The 15,973-nt window shown below is 40.9% G+C and overlaps 1 protein-coding gene across 5 annotated transcripts in view; it reads right to left on the bottom strand.

Moving 5' to 3' along the window:
- Nucleotides 1–15,324, bottom strand: part of TCOF1 (treacle ribosome biogenesis factor 1) — an 86,512-nt gene extending 71,188 nt beyond the window's left edge. For 2 of the 5 annotated variants that reach the window (XM_072630716.1, XM_072630717.1), the window contains exons 1-2: nt 13,991–14,230; nt 5,011–5,066 (exon numbers count right to left, since the gene is read on the bottom strand). In XM_072630716.1, coding sequence (XP_072486817.1) covers nt 5,011–5,066; nt 13,991–14,098 — 164 coding nt within the window. In that variant the 5' untranslated portion in view covers nt 14,099–14,230. Of the gene's footprint in view, nt 1–5,010; nt 5,067–13,990; nt 14,231–15,202 lie in introns of those variants that run through there. The other 3 variants (XM_072630718.1, XM_072630719.1, XM_072630720.1) reach the window with 3 other exon arrangements.
- Nucleotides 15,325–15,973: the final 649 nt, after the last annotated feature.

Here is a 15,973-nt window from a genome sequence, read left to right as displayed (position 1 = left end):
GCCTACTTCTGTCACATCTGATGAGCTCATCATTACAAGCTTATCACTAGAGGCAGAAGAAATGAGAGTTGTTATTTTTTAGTGTTTCCTTTGTGCTCATAATTACTAGTATTAGCTTCACTCTGCAGTTTCTTTGCAGAAATCTTTTTAACCTACTTGTCCATTTTATAAGGGTTAGTTTAGCTAAAAGTCACAATCTGCAAATCCACTTAAACTGTTCCACATAAATTACAATAGGCTGCAACCTGCTGAAAGCAGAGGAATGAGGATGACTGTGTCAATGTTTCTGAGTTGGGAAACTCATTCTTCCCTCAGGACACCTTGTGACATATGGAAATAATGGATCAGGGCAGTGGTGCCAATCTACCTATTAAATGTTCATTTCCTTCTTATTAGATTAAAAAATATAAAGAGAAGCTGTAATATTGTTTCCAGGACCCCAGTGGATCATCTTTCATACCCTGAAGCCTCATTTTGGGGACCACTGGTCCAAATCACACAGCTTAAGCGCTGGATAATATGGGTTTTATATACTTTGTTTTCCTGTGCTTGGGTCTTCCCAGTGGAGCCAGGCTTTAGCCAGAGCCATCTCTTAACCTCTGCTTTACCCCCTCTCACACCCTTCCAATCTACCCCATTCAAGGTGGACAGTAAGTAAGCATCCATTAGAGGCCATTCCTGATCTTTTTCCCAGTGACTATGTGGCCCAAAATCCCACCAGCTGGAGCTTTTTGACATTTTTGGTCAGATCTGTGATTTTATCAGTGTAGGGAACTTCTAGTGAGGAAACTCTCTCAACAGATGTGGCAACTGGTATAGAGTTTTAAAAGAGCTGGAGGAGGTGCTGAGAGGTCTGATGACTTGCTTACAATCTCACACCTAATACTTGTCTGAGATAAGATTCAAACTCAGGTTTTCCTGACTCCAAGGCCACCCCTCTATCCACTACACCACTGTTCCTCTAACTGACAGCAAAGAAAAGTGTTACCTGGAATGGAGTCAGTTGCCAAGGTGGAAGAGAGAATTTTAATGCCGGAATCCTGCGTTTATATGGCACCTTCTTCTGAGGGGCCTTAGAGACTAATTAATCCTCACTCTAGCACAACTTTTCAAATGGGGCAAAGGAAAGATCATCCAATGAAGGGCCAATTGTCCTGTCTAAGACAGAAGAAAGAAGAGAAACCAAGTTTCCTGACTTCTTTAGTACCTCATCTTCTCATCCCAGTTAGGAGCAGTTGGATTTGGCAAGGACTAAACTGGCCCAAACTTCACTGTCCTTTTCCCAGGGAATGGAAGGAAGGGATTGGAGGTGAGGTAAGAGGAGGAACTTAGGTAGGAACTCCTACTTCACTTGCAGGACAGAGAACTCACTTTGGTGCATACAGATACATCAGAAAGACAAATATGGGACTTTATCACAGCTCGTCATCTACCAATACACAGCAAGGGCAATCTAGGCCCTCTCCTTTAAAAAAAGGGTGTAACACAATGATTGATTCAACAAGTATTTACTAAGCATCTACTAAGCACCAAAGGCCAGAACTATGCTAGTCACTGAGACAACAACAGAAAAACAAAAACAGTCATTGGTCTCATGAAGCTTACATTCTACGGGAGAAAACAAGATGTACATAAATAAAATACAACCTACACACAAAGAAACATAAAGTAATTTTGGGGGGAGTCAGGAAAGTCTCTCTCAGTTGGGGCTTGAAGGAAGCTTATGAATGAATGAACTTGGAGGGATAGAGAATTCTCCATCTTGGCGGGAATATTTAAAAGAGGGAACGAAAAAGCGTAGATCAATACCTGCTTTAGCACCTGCCATCCTGCCTCACCCCAGCTGCCTGGACCCATATCCAAGGAGATAATACAATTAGTATGGAAGTCAGGCTGGTAAGTGGAAAGAGCACTGGCTTTGGAGTCAGACAACCTGGATTCAAATCTCACTCTGACACTAACTACCTTGGTAGAAACTTGGACAAGGCATATAACCTCTCTAGGCCTCAGTTTCCTTTTCTGTAAAATTACGGGGCTAGACTACAAGGCCTTGAAGATCCCTTCTAGCTCTAAATCTATGATGTTATTAAAGACCTGGATTTTTATCTTGGCTCTTCCACATACTAGCAGTGTGATCTTGGGCAAGGGAGTTCACCTCTAAATCACAGTTTCCTCATTAATAAATTAGGGATAATAATATCCATCTAATCTATTGCACAGGTTGTAGTGAGGATCAAAGGAAATAATATGAATGGGAAGCAGTTTGAAATTCATAAAGTAAAAGACAAAAGGGAAGTACGACTATTATTAGCCCCTGTGATGTAGAGGCTCCCTCATAAGTGAACACATAGCAAATTTTGTAATAAAACACACCGAGTCATTTGCACCTAACCCCACCTCCCAAGCTTGGCTACGTTACCTGATGGCCCCAGGTCATTCTCTTTTCTCTTTCAGACTTCAGAACTCGGCCCCAGTTTTTTCCCCACCCAAACTCGTGCCCTAATATTTAATATACATGTTGATGATCACTCAAATACAATGACCTCCTAGTTCATCAACCTTCTCAATTCCCATGACCTTCATCTTCATTACAATCTGGCCACACAAAGGGATTGTCATATGCTTGATCTTAGCATCAGTCTGTCAAAGAGAATTTATGGCAATTCCTGCCAGACATTGTGCTAAGCAATGGGGATACAAAGAAAGGCAAAAGCACTGTTCTTGCCTTCAAGGAGCTCTCATTCTATCAGGGAAGATAACATGAATAACTAGGTACACACAAGTAATAAAGAATGGATGGAAGGTAACTCATAACGTTCTATTTCCATGATCAAGAACTCACACTTAGCAGTATCTGGTACATACTAAGTCTTATAGAAATGTTGGCTATGATAGTTTATTTTTATATATAATTTTCCATATAATTAATATATGGTAGCTTATATAATTTATTGTATATCATCTGATAGATAATACAATTTATTATTTATCATCATCATCATCATCACCTTCAGCCTCCCCATGAACCCCAATCCATCCATCTCTCAGTGCTCTTTCTGGACCACCAATTTTGTTTTCACTTCACTGTTCTCTCTTCCCAATCTTTACCCTATAGTTAATTCGACTACATGCCTTGTCTTCTACCCATCCCTGAATTCCTATGTACCCAGATCCTATCAGTGCTCATGCATTGTGAACCGCCATTCTGGATCCTAGCCAACTGTACAAATTCCCTGTTCCTAGACAAAAGCTGCTGACTGGTTCTGGAGGAAGCCACTATAAATTTCTGTTATCTATTTCAGCTGAGTCCTCATTTCTCCAAGGCGATTCTTTGCTTCATCTCTAAATGACATTTCACATGGTGGTGGTTGCAAAGATCCTCTCAAGACTCCTGACCCAAGCCCCTCAGTAAAGGACCTTACCTCGAAATTTACGACAACATGAACGGAATAGATAACAACAGAAATTGAAGCTGAATGAAATAATAAGGATCAAATTTGGCATCAAAGAAGAGACATGAAAAGACAACTCTCCACAACTTCTTTGCAGAATGGAGGTCCACTACTCTATATAATATATTTTTTTAATGTGTTGATTAATTTTGTGAGACTTCTTTTTCTTTCTTTCTTTAATAGTCTTTATTAAAAAGAATGGTTCTCTGGGAGCGGGGGAGAGGGGAGTAAGGTTATCTTAGAAAATGTGAGTGATCTAAAAACAAAAAAAATCACTAATATATGTATGTCTGTGTGTTTGTATTTTTGTTTTTTACTTTATTAATTTAAAGTTGCTTCCCATTCATATTATTCCCTTTGATCCTTACAACAATCTGTGGAGTATATATTTAGAGAAAAAATCAAAAACCATTAGTTATTCACTCCACAATAAGCTCTCTCTTATCACCTATTCTACATCTCAAAATTCCTTGACACTTATTCCTCCCCTCCCCCTCTGCCTCTCCAAGGCCAACTTCTCTATCCTACTCCTTCCTGGCTCTACTAGAAGCTTGACATCCAAATCTCTTCCTCTTCAATCTTGAATTTCTCCTTATCTACTGCTCCTTTTCCTGCTGCCTACAAACAAAACTGGATTTCCCCCATCCTTAAAACTCTCCCTTCACTTTGCCATCCCCACAAGCTAGCCTTTGTCAAATTCCTAGAAAAAGCCAACTATATCCCCTTGCCTCCACTGCTCCTCTTACTCCCTAACCCTCTGCAACCTGGATTTTGACCTCATCACTCAAATGAAACCACTCTCTTCAGTCAATGATGCATCTTAAATATACACACACACACTCCTTTTGTTTTTATGTCCTCTGTTTAAGAATACTATGAAGGAAGAAAAAACACATTTGAAGTTATTTGTCTTGGTGTAAAGGTTTTTACAACTGCATATAAGTTCCTTGAAGGCAGGGACTATCTTTTGGCTCTTTTTGTATCCTTAGAACTCAGCACAGAGCCTGGCCTATACCAAGCACTTAATAAATGTTTACTGATTGACTGACAGAGTATGTAATTTAGGGTGAATGGCTCCTTCTCATAACTCAAAGAGAACACAACCAAACCAGTTTAAGACTCTTCTCCTCACCAGAGCCAAGGGAGACCAGAGAGACAAAATTTCACATAATCTCTATTTAATCCCCTAAATGTGAAGTGTTCTTAGTCCCCATTCTTAGTAGGTCAACTCTTTGCAACCTCTGTGAAGGCCAAGCTAAGTCTGGTCTGACGGAAAGCCTCCTGGTTTATATTCATCCTCCTGCTTGACCCCACAGTCCACACATCTACCCCCACTCTATCTCCTGTATCCCCATCCAACAGTACCAACATGCAAACCTATCTGCCCCTCTATTCTTTTCCATGAGGGCCCCTACAACCTACCAAGCACTAATCCCAAGATGTCCTACTCAGGGGGGTCATCCTAGGGTTTCCTGTGGAGGAAGCCAGTATGTTCCAGACCTCATATCCTGCAAATTTCTCCCTAGCCCAAGCTAGGAACCCCAAAGTGCAGACTTACTGTTGCCAGTGGGTATAGATGTCCAGAAGGGTCACTGATTGTGCTGGGAAAGTTTTCTGTGGAGGAATAGAAAAAGAATCAATTGCATATAATGAGAAACAGGAATAAAAAAGGAATTGGATACTTCTTTGGATTCACTACTGCTTTGGCACCTGAAGGAGAAAAGCAACCAACCTTATACATTGAGAGATTTGAGCTAAAAAAATGGCTTCGGTATTATTGTAACGTAATATAAACTGAAGCGGGAAGATATCTTCAAAAAATACCTATCCACACCCTTATAACTAATGCATCGAGCAGGGAATAGTACTTGATGAAGTCTACAATTCCTTCCAACCTGAGATTCTTCTAACTTTAGGCCACCTGAAAAACAGCTATAGAAAAGGTGTAAGAATTTGATGCAAGTCTGGTCTTGGATGGATTTTAGCCTCTAAGACTCTAAATGGGAAGATAGCCTATGCTAAGAAGAATAGGACCTACTACATAACAGGTAAGCAAAAAAGGATACAGGGTCCATGGACACTACCCATCACTTTCTTGAAACCAAAGCAGGAGGAAGAGCCCAAATGAAAATATTTTAAGATAATTCATGAGTTAAATAAAAACAAAAGCTGACTTTTACATGGTGCTTTAAAATGATACATTCGTTTTCATTTGAACTTCACAAAAACTCTGTGAAATGGGTCATGGGATCATTGTATCATTGCCTTTTACAGATGAGAAAACTAAGCCTCAGCTATTCCTTGACTAGTCACAAAATTAATAAGTTTCAGAAGTAGAATTTGAATTCAAGTCTTCCTGACTCAAAGTCTAACCACTATACCATTCTGCTTCTCACATCTCTAAGAGGTGTCTAATACTATGTCTGGAAAACCCTCTCCTTCCTATTGGTTCCAACCCTAAATGCTGGAAAGGACCATACTTGGCACAGGGGTAGGACAAGTGGAGAAGTGGAGCCTGGATATTTACAGCCAATTTCCATTCTATTCCTGACTTTTCATGAAACAGCTCATTTTGGTTTCACTAGGTAAAGCAGACTCCAACATCACCAACCCCACTTCTTTCTCCCCCTACTCCACAACCCCTCAATCCATCTCCCTACTGAGGTCGGAAAAATGAGAGAAAATGTGTAACTGACTTAGCATATGCTTCAGGAGAAAATGAAGCCAGGATGGTCTTCCTGGCTCCTAGTTCACAGGCCTCAACTCTCTCACCAAGCATCATGGAGTCCCAGATGTCAGGCCCAGCACTTCAAATGCCTTTTGGTTTTGTCCTAAGAATATCCAAAATAAAAAGAAGCCCAAACACAAAGTTGAGTCTTACAGTTTTCAGGACAGAAGCCAAATGAGGAATCCTGACTCTATCCCTGACAGTGTGGTTTAGTGGATAATATGCTACACTTGGAATATGTGACTGAGTTCTGCTTCTGTGTCACTTAACTTCTCTAGGCCTCAGTTTCATTATTTGTAAAATGGGGACAATATCATAGTACCTAGATCTTAAGGTTGTTGTCAGGTTCAAAAGAGCAAAAATCTTAAAATTTTAAAATCAAAACCTTAAATGTTAATTATTCTTAATTCAATTTCTTCACAGATCCTGTGAATTGAGACTTATGCCTAATACTCATTCACTTATTCTAAAAATATTTGTTGTTCAGTCATGCCTGACTTTCTGTGACGTCATTTGGGGTTTTCTTGGCAAAGATAGTGGAGTGGTTTGCCATTTCCTTCCCCAGCCTACAAACATCTATTAAGTACTAACCGTAAACAGGGCACCTTACTAAGTACTAGGAAAGATGAAACATTTAGGTAAGACAGCACAGGGCACTGGACTTGGAATCAGGAAGACTTGAGTACAAATCTCAACATGGACACTTTGCAGACATGTGATGATGGACAAGTCACAACAGTTCAGCGCTTTAGTATCACACATATCAAATGTGAGGGTTGGACTCAATGGAATCTAAGGCCCCCTTCAGCTCCAGATCTGTAAAATTCTATGACCCCTTGTCCTGGAGAAGTAATCTAATGAGGGGCAACAACACACAATAATTGCATTTGCAGAAGTACAAATCAAAATGAGATGTGAAATCCCAACCGTGTTATTACCAAATGTAGAATCAGGAAAGAGTGGGACTTCACAATCTGGAATTATGTAAAGGAAGTTACTCTAATGTCCATTTCTTTTGACCCAAAGATTCTACTATAGGGGTTCAATGACAAAAGGAAAAGACTTAAATAATGATAACAACAATTTTTTATGGTAGCAAAGAGCAAGAAACAAAGCATATGCCCATTAAATGAGAATGGTTCAACAAACTGTGATATAAGAATGCGCTGACAAAACAGCAAAAAACAAATGATTATGAGAAGCAGAGACAGAAGCACGAACAGATGCAAAATGAGGTAAACATAACCAGGAAAACAATAAACACAACGGCAAAGAAAACAATAACAAAAGCAAAAGTGAATGCCATTTTATTATAACAAGACAATAACCAAGCGTGGTCCCAAAGAGAAAAGATGACATTTCCCTTCCCCCAGACAGAAGTGGGGGACTATGGATATGGAATACTGCACATAGTACCTGACACACAGTAGGTGCTTAATATATATTGACTAATATAAAGTCAGACTTTCATTAATATGTTGGTTAGGTTTCTGAAACTTCTTTTTCTCTTCTTTTTTTATTATAAAGGATGGGTCTTTGGGAGAGGTCTGGGAAGGGATATAGTAGGAAATGCAGATAATGTCAAATGAGATAATAAAAATTTATTTAGAAAAAAAGAATTGAGGAGTGTGTGTGGCAGAGTACAGGCAGTAACCCAGCTGAACTCTCCCAACATTCCCCTCCAAACAACTTTAAATGGAACACCATGAATCCAATTTTGGAGTGGCAGAGTCAACAAAAGGTCAGAATGACAGCACAGGCCTGTGACATTGGGGTGGGAACCAACCAGGGGTGTAGCAGGGGCTGCTAAAACTTGTGTGATCCTGACTTGGCTCCACAATATTTGAATTGCTTCTTTCTGGCTGCTTGCAATATTTTCTCCTTGACCTGAGAGCTCTGAAATTTGGCTATTATATTCCTGAGAATTTTCATTTTGGGAATTCTTTCAAGAGATGATTGGTAGATTCTTTTAATTTCTATCTGACCCTCTGGATCTAAGATATTGGGGTAGTTTTGCTTTATAATTTCTTGAAATATGATGTCTAGACTTTTTTTTGATCATGACATTCAGGTAGTCCAATAATTCCTAAATTATCTCTCAAGGTTAATTGTTTTTCTGATGAGCTATTTCACATTTTCTTCTATTTTTTTCACTCTTTTGACTTTGTTTTGTTTCTTGATGTTTCATAGGGTTAGTAGCTTCCACTTGCCTAGTTCTGATTTTTAAGGAATTATTTTCTTTACTGAACTTTTGTACCTCTTTTTCCATATGGCCTATTCTGCTTTTTAAGGAATTCTTTTATTCAATTTTTTTTTGTGCCTCTTTTACCAAGCTGTTAATTCTTTTTTCATAATTTTCTTGCATCAATCTCATTTTCTTCCTAATTTTTCCTCTACCTTTCTTATTTCTTTCTTTAACTCTTCCAGGAATTCTTGTTGGGCTTGGGTTCAATTAGCATGTTTCTTTGAAACTTTGTAACTTTTTACATTTGTCTTCTTCTGGGTTTGTGTCTTGGTCTTCTGTAATACTAGTAGCTTTTTATGGTCATGTTCTTTTTTTGTTTGCTCATTTTTTCCAGCCTATTTCTTGACTTTGAACTTTTATGTTAAAGTTGGTCTCTGATCACTTGTAGGTGGAGAGCCACTGTCCTAAGCTTCAAGCTTTTCGTGCTGCTATTTTCAGAGCTAGTTCTGGGAGTCTACAAGTTTTTGGTGCTTCTGAGGTGGTGTGATCATTGCTCTTCTGGTCTGCACTCTGGTCTTTATCCAGAAAAAGACTCTTCTCCATTGCTGTAACAACTGCTAGTGTTCCTCTTGGCCTGTGGACCAACTGTGACCAGGTTCCCTGCTTCCCTGTATCTGCAAAGGCTAGTGCTAGAACTATGACCCAGAACTGAATGTGGGCAATAGATTTGCCAATCAATACCAGATGTACTGAGTGCCAGCAAAGGGTTCCCTCTAATTTCTTTTTGACCAGTTGTCCAACCCCCTTATTGGCTCTAGGCTGAGAGCTCCCAAAGCTGCTGCTGCTGCTGTCATGGTTATCTTAAAGGAGCAGGGGGCTTAGAATATAATATTCTGAAAAGCAAAGGATCTAGCATTACAACCAAGAATAACCTTTCCAGCAAAACTGAGTACAATCTGAGTACAATCCTTAAAGGGAATGAAATAGAGGACTTTCAGGTATTCCTAATGTAAAGACTGGAGTTGAACAGAAAATATGACATCCAAGCACAAGAATTAAGAAAAGCATAAAAAGGTAAACATGAAAGAATAATCATAAAGGACTCAATAAAGTTAAACTGTTTACATTCTTTATATGGGAAGATAATATATGTAATTCCTAAGAACTTTATAATCATTAGGGCAATCAGAAGGAGAGAGGGCATGAATGTGAGTCAATTATGTTGGGATGATTTCCCCCCTTCAAAAAAATGAAGGGGTAAAAAAGAGGGAGGTACTGGGAGAAGGGGGAAGGGAAAGGAAGAATGAGGAAACTTTTCTCACACAAATGAAGAGTATTTACAGTAGAGGGGAAAATGGGGTGTGGATGGCAGGCAATGCTTAAACCTCATTCTCATCAGAACTGGTTCAAAGATGGAAGAATATATATACACACTCAGTGGGATATAGAAATCTATCTTACTCACCAAGGAAATAGGAGGGCAAGGGAATAAGAGATATGGTGGGATAGAGGGATGATAAAAAGGAGGGCAGATTAAGGGAGGCAGTGGTCAGAAGGAAAACAAACTTTAGAGGATATACAGGATAAACAGAGAGAGAGAAAGAAAAACAGAAGAAAACAGGATGGAAGATAATATAGTTAATAATCATAACTGAATATGAATGGGATGTTTGTTGTTGTAGTACAGTCATTTCAGTTGTGTCCAACTCTTGACTCCATTTGGGGTTTTCTTGGCAAAGATACCAAAGCGGTTTTACCACTTCCATCTTTAGCTCATTTTACAGATGAGGAAATTAAGGCAAACAGTGTTAAGTGACTTGCTCAGCGTCACACAGCTAGTTTTGAGGCCAGATTTGAGTTTAGGAAGATGAGTCTTCCTGATTCCAAGCGCATTGTTCTATCTACTGTGCCACCTCAAATGGAGGAAGAAAGCAGAAAGGATTAGAAATCAGAATCCAATAATATGTTGTTTATAAGAGATGCACTTGAAATAGAAAAAGACAGAGAGTCAAAATAAAAGACTACAGCAGAATTTATTATGCTTCAGTAGAAGTAAAAAAGGCAGGGGTAGTAATCTTGATCTCAGACAAAGCAAAAGCAAAAATAGATCTAACTGAAAGAAATAATCAGAAGAAACTACATTTTTCTAAAGATAATGAAGTAATATCAAAAATTTTATAGCAAGTTTCTCTGATAAAGGCCTCATTTCTGAGTCAAATTTATAAAAAGAGCCATGCCCCAACAGACAAATGGTCAAAGGATATGAACAGGTAGTTTTCAGAAGAAGAAATCAAAGGTATCTATAGTCACACGAAAAAAATGCTCCAGATCATTCTTGATTAGAGGAATGCAAATAAAAAATAACTCTGAAGTACTACTTCATACCCATCAGAAAAGACAAATGCTGGAAGGGCTGGGGGAAAATGGGAATACTAATAAACTTGGTGGAATTGTGAACTGGTTCCATCATTTTGGAGAACAATTTGGAACTACGTCCAAAGGGCTATAAAACTGTGCATACCCCTTGACCCAGCAAAAATATTACTAGGTCTGGATCCCAAAGAGATCAAAGGAAAGGGAAAAGGACTTATATGTACAAAAAATATTTACATCCTCTCTTTTCATGGTAGCAAAAAATTAGAAATAAAAGGATGCTCATCAACTGAGGAATGGCTGAACAAGTTGTGGCACATGCATGTAATGGAATACTATTGTGCTACAAGAAATGACAAGAGGATGGTTTCAGAAAAACACAGAAAGACCTATATGAACTGATGCAAAATGAAATGAGAAGGAGATCACTGTGCACAGTAACAGCAATGTTGTAATGATGATTAACCATGAAAGGCTTGGCTACTCTGATCAATACAAAAGATCCAAGACAATTCCGAAGGACTCATTATGAAAAAAATGCTGTCCACTTCCAGAGAGACAGAATTGATGAACTCTTGAGTCTAAAATGAAGTAGAGTTTATCACTTTGTTTTTTTGTGTGATATGGCTCACATGGAAATATGTTTTGCATGATTTCACAATTATAATTGATATCATTTTGCTTGCCTTCTCATTAGGTGGGGGAGGGGTCGGAGAGAGGGAGAGAATTTGGAACCTGAAATTTAAAAAGAAAAGAATGTTAAAAATAATAAATTTGATTTTAAAAAAAAAGAAGTGGGCTTTAAAGGATGGGTAACAATAGCAAGCGTAATTTATTAAGTGCCTACTATATGCTAAGTGATAAAGACAGGAAAAAAGCAAGTAATGGTGGGGGGAGTGCGACAGGCAAACAACTATGTACAAACGAGTTATATGCGGCGCACACCGGAGACAATCCACTGGGCGAAAGCACTAACATTACTGTGCACTGGAGGTAAGGGTTTTAGCTGAGGCATGAAGTAACCCAGAAAAGTCAACAAGTTGGGATAAAGAGGCTGGGGTATTCCAGGCACAGGAGACAGGTAAAGAAAATGCAGATGACTGGGAGATGGAATGTCTGGTGAGAAGAACAGGGAGGAGGCCTGTGTCCCTGGGATACAGGATATGGGATGTAGTGTAAGGCGTAAGAAGACTGTAAAGGTCAGACAGGGCCAGGTCGTGAAGGGCTTCAGGTAGCAATCAGCCTATTTTATATTTAATCCTGGATGCCATAGGGAGCCCCTGGAGTTTATTGAATGGGATGGAGGATGAGTTCAAGAGGTCACTTTGATAGCAGAATAAAAAATTAACAGATAAAAGAGGATAAAAAGAAGAAGGCTAAGGGTATGTCAGACCTCCAGAACAAGCATCCCATTCAAACAGAGCAGTAGTTCAAGTAAGTACCCTGAAGGAACAGAAGGTACATGGGCATACTTCTTCAGTAAGGATTAAGCAACTATTATGCAGCATGTATTTCCCTAGGTTCAGGGGATTTTGAGGGGGAGGGAGAGGGAGAGAGATACAAATATTAAATAGTAACTGTTTCTCTTTTACCCAGGAACCCTGAGGGTCTTCCCTTCCCAGTTTCACTTTTTTTTTTTTTTGATACAAAATAACTGGGGCAGGGAAGGAAAGATCCTAAGGAGATGGGCAGAGAAGGTAAGGGGTATGGGCTAACTGGAAAGTTCTCTCCAAGGAATGAAATTCAGGATGAAGTCCAATGCTAATAAGGGATCCTGACAGCATGGAGTGGTAGGTAGCATGATGGACCTAAGAGTAAGGAAGAATTGGGTTCAGTTCCATGTCTGACAGTTGGGGGATCATGGGCAAGTCACAACTTCTATGAACCTTGATTTCCGCATCTGTGAAATGGGACTAAAATCTGTAATACCTACCTTACAGGGTTGTTTCAAAGATTAAATAAGACAGTTAGCCTGTAAAGTGTCTTGTGAAGAGACCTGGCTTCTAGTTCCCCATCTGCTCTCTTTGTCTGGAGCTCAGATTTTTATTCTCTAGGATGAGACTAGGAAGTCTCTACCAAGGTCCTTTCTGGCTAAAACAATCAGAAAGAAACAGTTTTGGAAAACTGAGCGGGAATAAGGAAGTACAAAGGAACCAGAGCCCTTAGTTAACTACGGGGTCTTTTCAATGTAAACCTTCCTTTTACATATGAGAAGACAGCCCAAGGCAGAGGAAGTCTTATCACTTGTAAGCAATTTACCCTAGACCATAATTAAACCCCAGGACTCCACTGGGTAAAACCCAAGACCATTGCAATGCGTATTTTGGAAAGAATGTCACCAGAGAACATCCTTCCCTTGCCACACTCTTCCGCATTCAGAGAAGGGCCCTGGGAGGTAATTAATCTAATCTAATCCTTTCTATTTTACAAGTGAGAAAACAGAGTTTCAAACAAGTTAAGTAACTGATCCAGTCATACACTAAGTATGGAGCAGTGCCGGGTGTGTCTAGCCCTCAATCCAGGGCATTTTTCACTTTGCCACGCTGCAACTCAGTAGGTAAAGTTAGGAGGAGGCCCAAAGGAAGAACAAGAACTACCCAGAGATCTGCCTTCCTAGCAAAGAGAGCCAGACAGCCATGTAGGAACAGAACCTTCTCAGCGTCTCCCTCCCAAGATCTGCTAGTGATCTAGCAGCACGTGTCAGTTCCAGGAAACATGGCCAACCTTTCCTGACATCTCTAGTGGATACACGCTTCCTGTCTTCCCCTCGTGCACACGCAGGGCTCGGACACCGCTATCAGCTGCTGTAATGACAGGGTTCAGATTGGGGCTTATCCCATACATGCCGAGCAGAGTTACAGGGCAATTACCAGCCAGTTCTTCAATAGGCTTTTCCTGTTCCTCTTCACCCTGGCCATCCACACTGTCCCTCCTTTCCGGTTATCCCTCTGCCATCTTCTGCTTAGCAAGTCATTCCACAGTAACTGAAAACATGCTATCAAGTATTTCTCCAAGGGCTGAGGCCACAAGCCGTGCAGGATGAACCCAGTAAGGGGGACTTCAAGACATGAGGGCATCACGATTCTGGGCTGTCTGGTGTGACAGGCGAACCCCGGGGATGCTGCCAAGCTGCCCCCTTCTCCCAAGCCTGTCCTGGAAGCTCTGCCGGGCTCGGCAGCGATCCGATCGGGGACTAGACAGGTGGCCACGAGGGTCCCTTCCCTCCCTCCTCCCTCCCTGCCTCCTCCTCACCTGGCCGCTCTGCAGCTTCACCTCCCGCGCCGCCCTCACGTAGCCAGCCTGCACCAGGTGGTGGTGGATGAGCGGCAGCAGCTCCCTCCGCTTTCGGGCTTCGGCCATGTCTGCGAGGCTGGACAGCGGCGGGTGCTGTCGGGCCCGGACGCACGAGGACCGAAGGTTTGCTGCAAATCGGCTCCGGCAGGCTCGCGCGCACAACTTTTCCCCCTCGTCTCCGCCCCTCCGCCCTTAGACCTCACTCTACTACTTCCGACTTCCCGAGAGTCTTATCCTGGCCTTGGGTTGTGCTGGGAAATGTAGTTTCTCTGGGGCCCTGGGTTGAGGCTCAGAGCGCTCCACCCGGCTGGGGAGAAATGGGGGCGGTTCTCCGGGGACTGTTGGCCATGGCGCTCGGGACAGAACGTCAGACTTTTCCTGATAAACAGACTACAAGCTCCTTGAGGGCACGCACTGCCTTTTGCCTCTTTGTCTATCCCCACCTTTATAGCATAGTGACAGGCACTTAGAAGTCGCTTAGTGATTATTGATTATTGATTGATTGGCACTTATACTAGGTGCTTAGTAAAGTGTATTGATTAATTGAAAATAAGCTTTTATTGCTATCTTTTTTTTTTTGCATGATCATAATTGTCCCAAGTATCCTCCCTCCCAGAGAGCTATCCTCCTATAACAACAAATGGAATTTTTTTTTTTGAGAAAAAACCTGTACAGGTTGTTGTGTTTCTCCTTCGTTCTCCAAGAGGACCATGACATCAAGATGATGACATGACTTGCAGTTGACTTTCATTTGAGTGAGGGAGGGCTGTGCAGTCACCAGCCTCACTTTCTCCTCTGGAGCTATCTGGGTCCAGTGAGCTGATATTCTTCAGGACAGCTGGAGATGGCCTAGGATGCAGTGTGAGAACCTGGCCCTTTCAGGCTAAGGTCTTATCACATTCTCACTTTGAGTGAGATGCACCCATTCAATCAATAGGCTTCTTTAAGTAGTTACTCAAAGGATGGAGGCTTTAATAAAAAAAAAAAAAATCAGACTGGGAGGGAAGACCCTCAGGGTTCCTGCGTAAAAGAGAAACAGTTACTATATGGTAATTATGTTGGCTTTGTGCTAGGTGGGTGGGGACTTGTACAGTCTATAACCTCCAACTTATCGATACATTGTAAAGTCTGAAAATAAGTGTAACATTTTAAAACCTGCAGACCTCTCACCTTCATGAAGGGGTAGGTTGGGGAGTGTCCTCTCTTCTGTCTTCATTCTGAATCCTGCTGGATCTTTTTATAATTTTGTTACATTTGATCCAGATATGTGTTAGGGCAGACAGTGCTGACATGTTTTCTTCCCTTTTTTATTCTGTTATAAGGACTGTAGGGATACATTGAGAGATGCAGACAATGTAAAAACAAAACATACTAATAAAATTTATTTTTTAAATAGAGAATGGGGATTTCTATTTGAGGTGAAGAGGGGAAATGGAAGGACCCTCCTCATGCCTTATTCCCACTCATCCAGGAAACAAATGATGGGTATTGTTGATGTCTAGGAGTGCTGGGACCCAGAAATTCAAGGGCAAATAACAGGGGCCTACCTCTAATGAATTCCTCTGAAGCTTTCTTTCAGCCAGAGACAAAATTAATTAGAACACTGGTTGGGATTGGCAAGATTTTAAGAATCTGAGTCTTTCAATATCTTAATGCAAGCGGGCCAGATTCTTAAGGAATCTGAACACTTTAATAGAGGCAAGATGGACTTTTTACACAGTAGTCAAGGAGCGGGTCTAGATGGAATCAAGGAGTGGGGGTCTAGGGTGCAGACAATGAGGGCCACAATGAAAGGGCAGTTAAAAGGATTATGCTGAGAAGAGCCTCAGATGAGCTGAAGGGACCTGAGCCATGTGGGAAAGTCCAAGGGCCTTTTAGGGGTGCATCATTAGTGTCCTATCAGATATGTTTGAACTTTGAATGTCATATCTGGAAAGGATT

The sequence above is a fragment of the Notamacropus eugenii genome, chromosome 1, assembly GCF_028372415.1.
Source record: "Notamacropus eugenii isolate mMacEug1 chromosome 1, mMacEug1.pri_v2, whole genome shotgun sequence".
In the NCBI taxonomy this organism is placed as follows: domain Eukaryota; kingdom Metazoa; phylum Chordata; class Mammalia; order Diprotodontia; family Macropodidae; genus Notamacropus; species Notamacropus eugenii.
The sequence above is the reverse complement of the archived record's forward strand: the minus strand, read 5'-3'. Positions and strand labels throughout refer to the sequence as shown.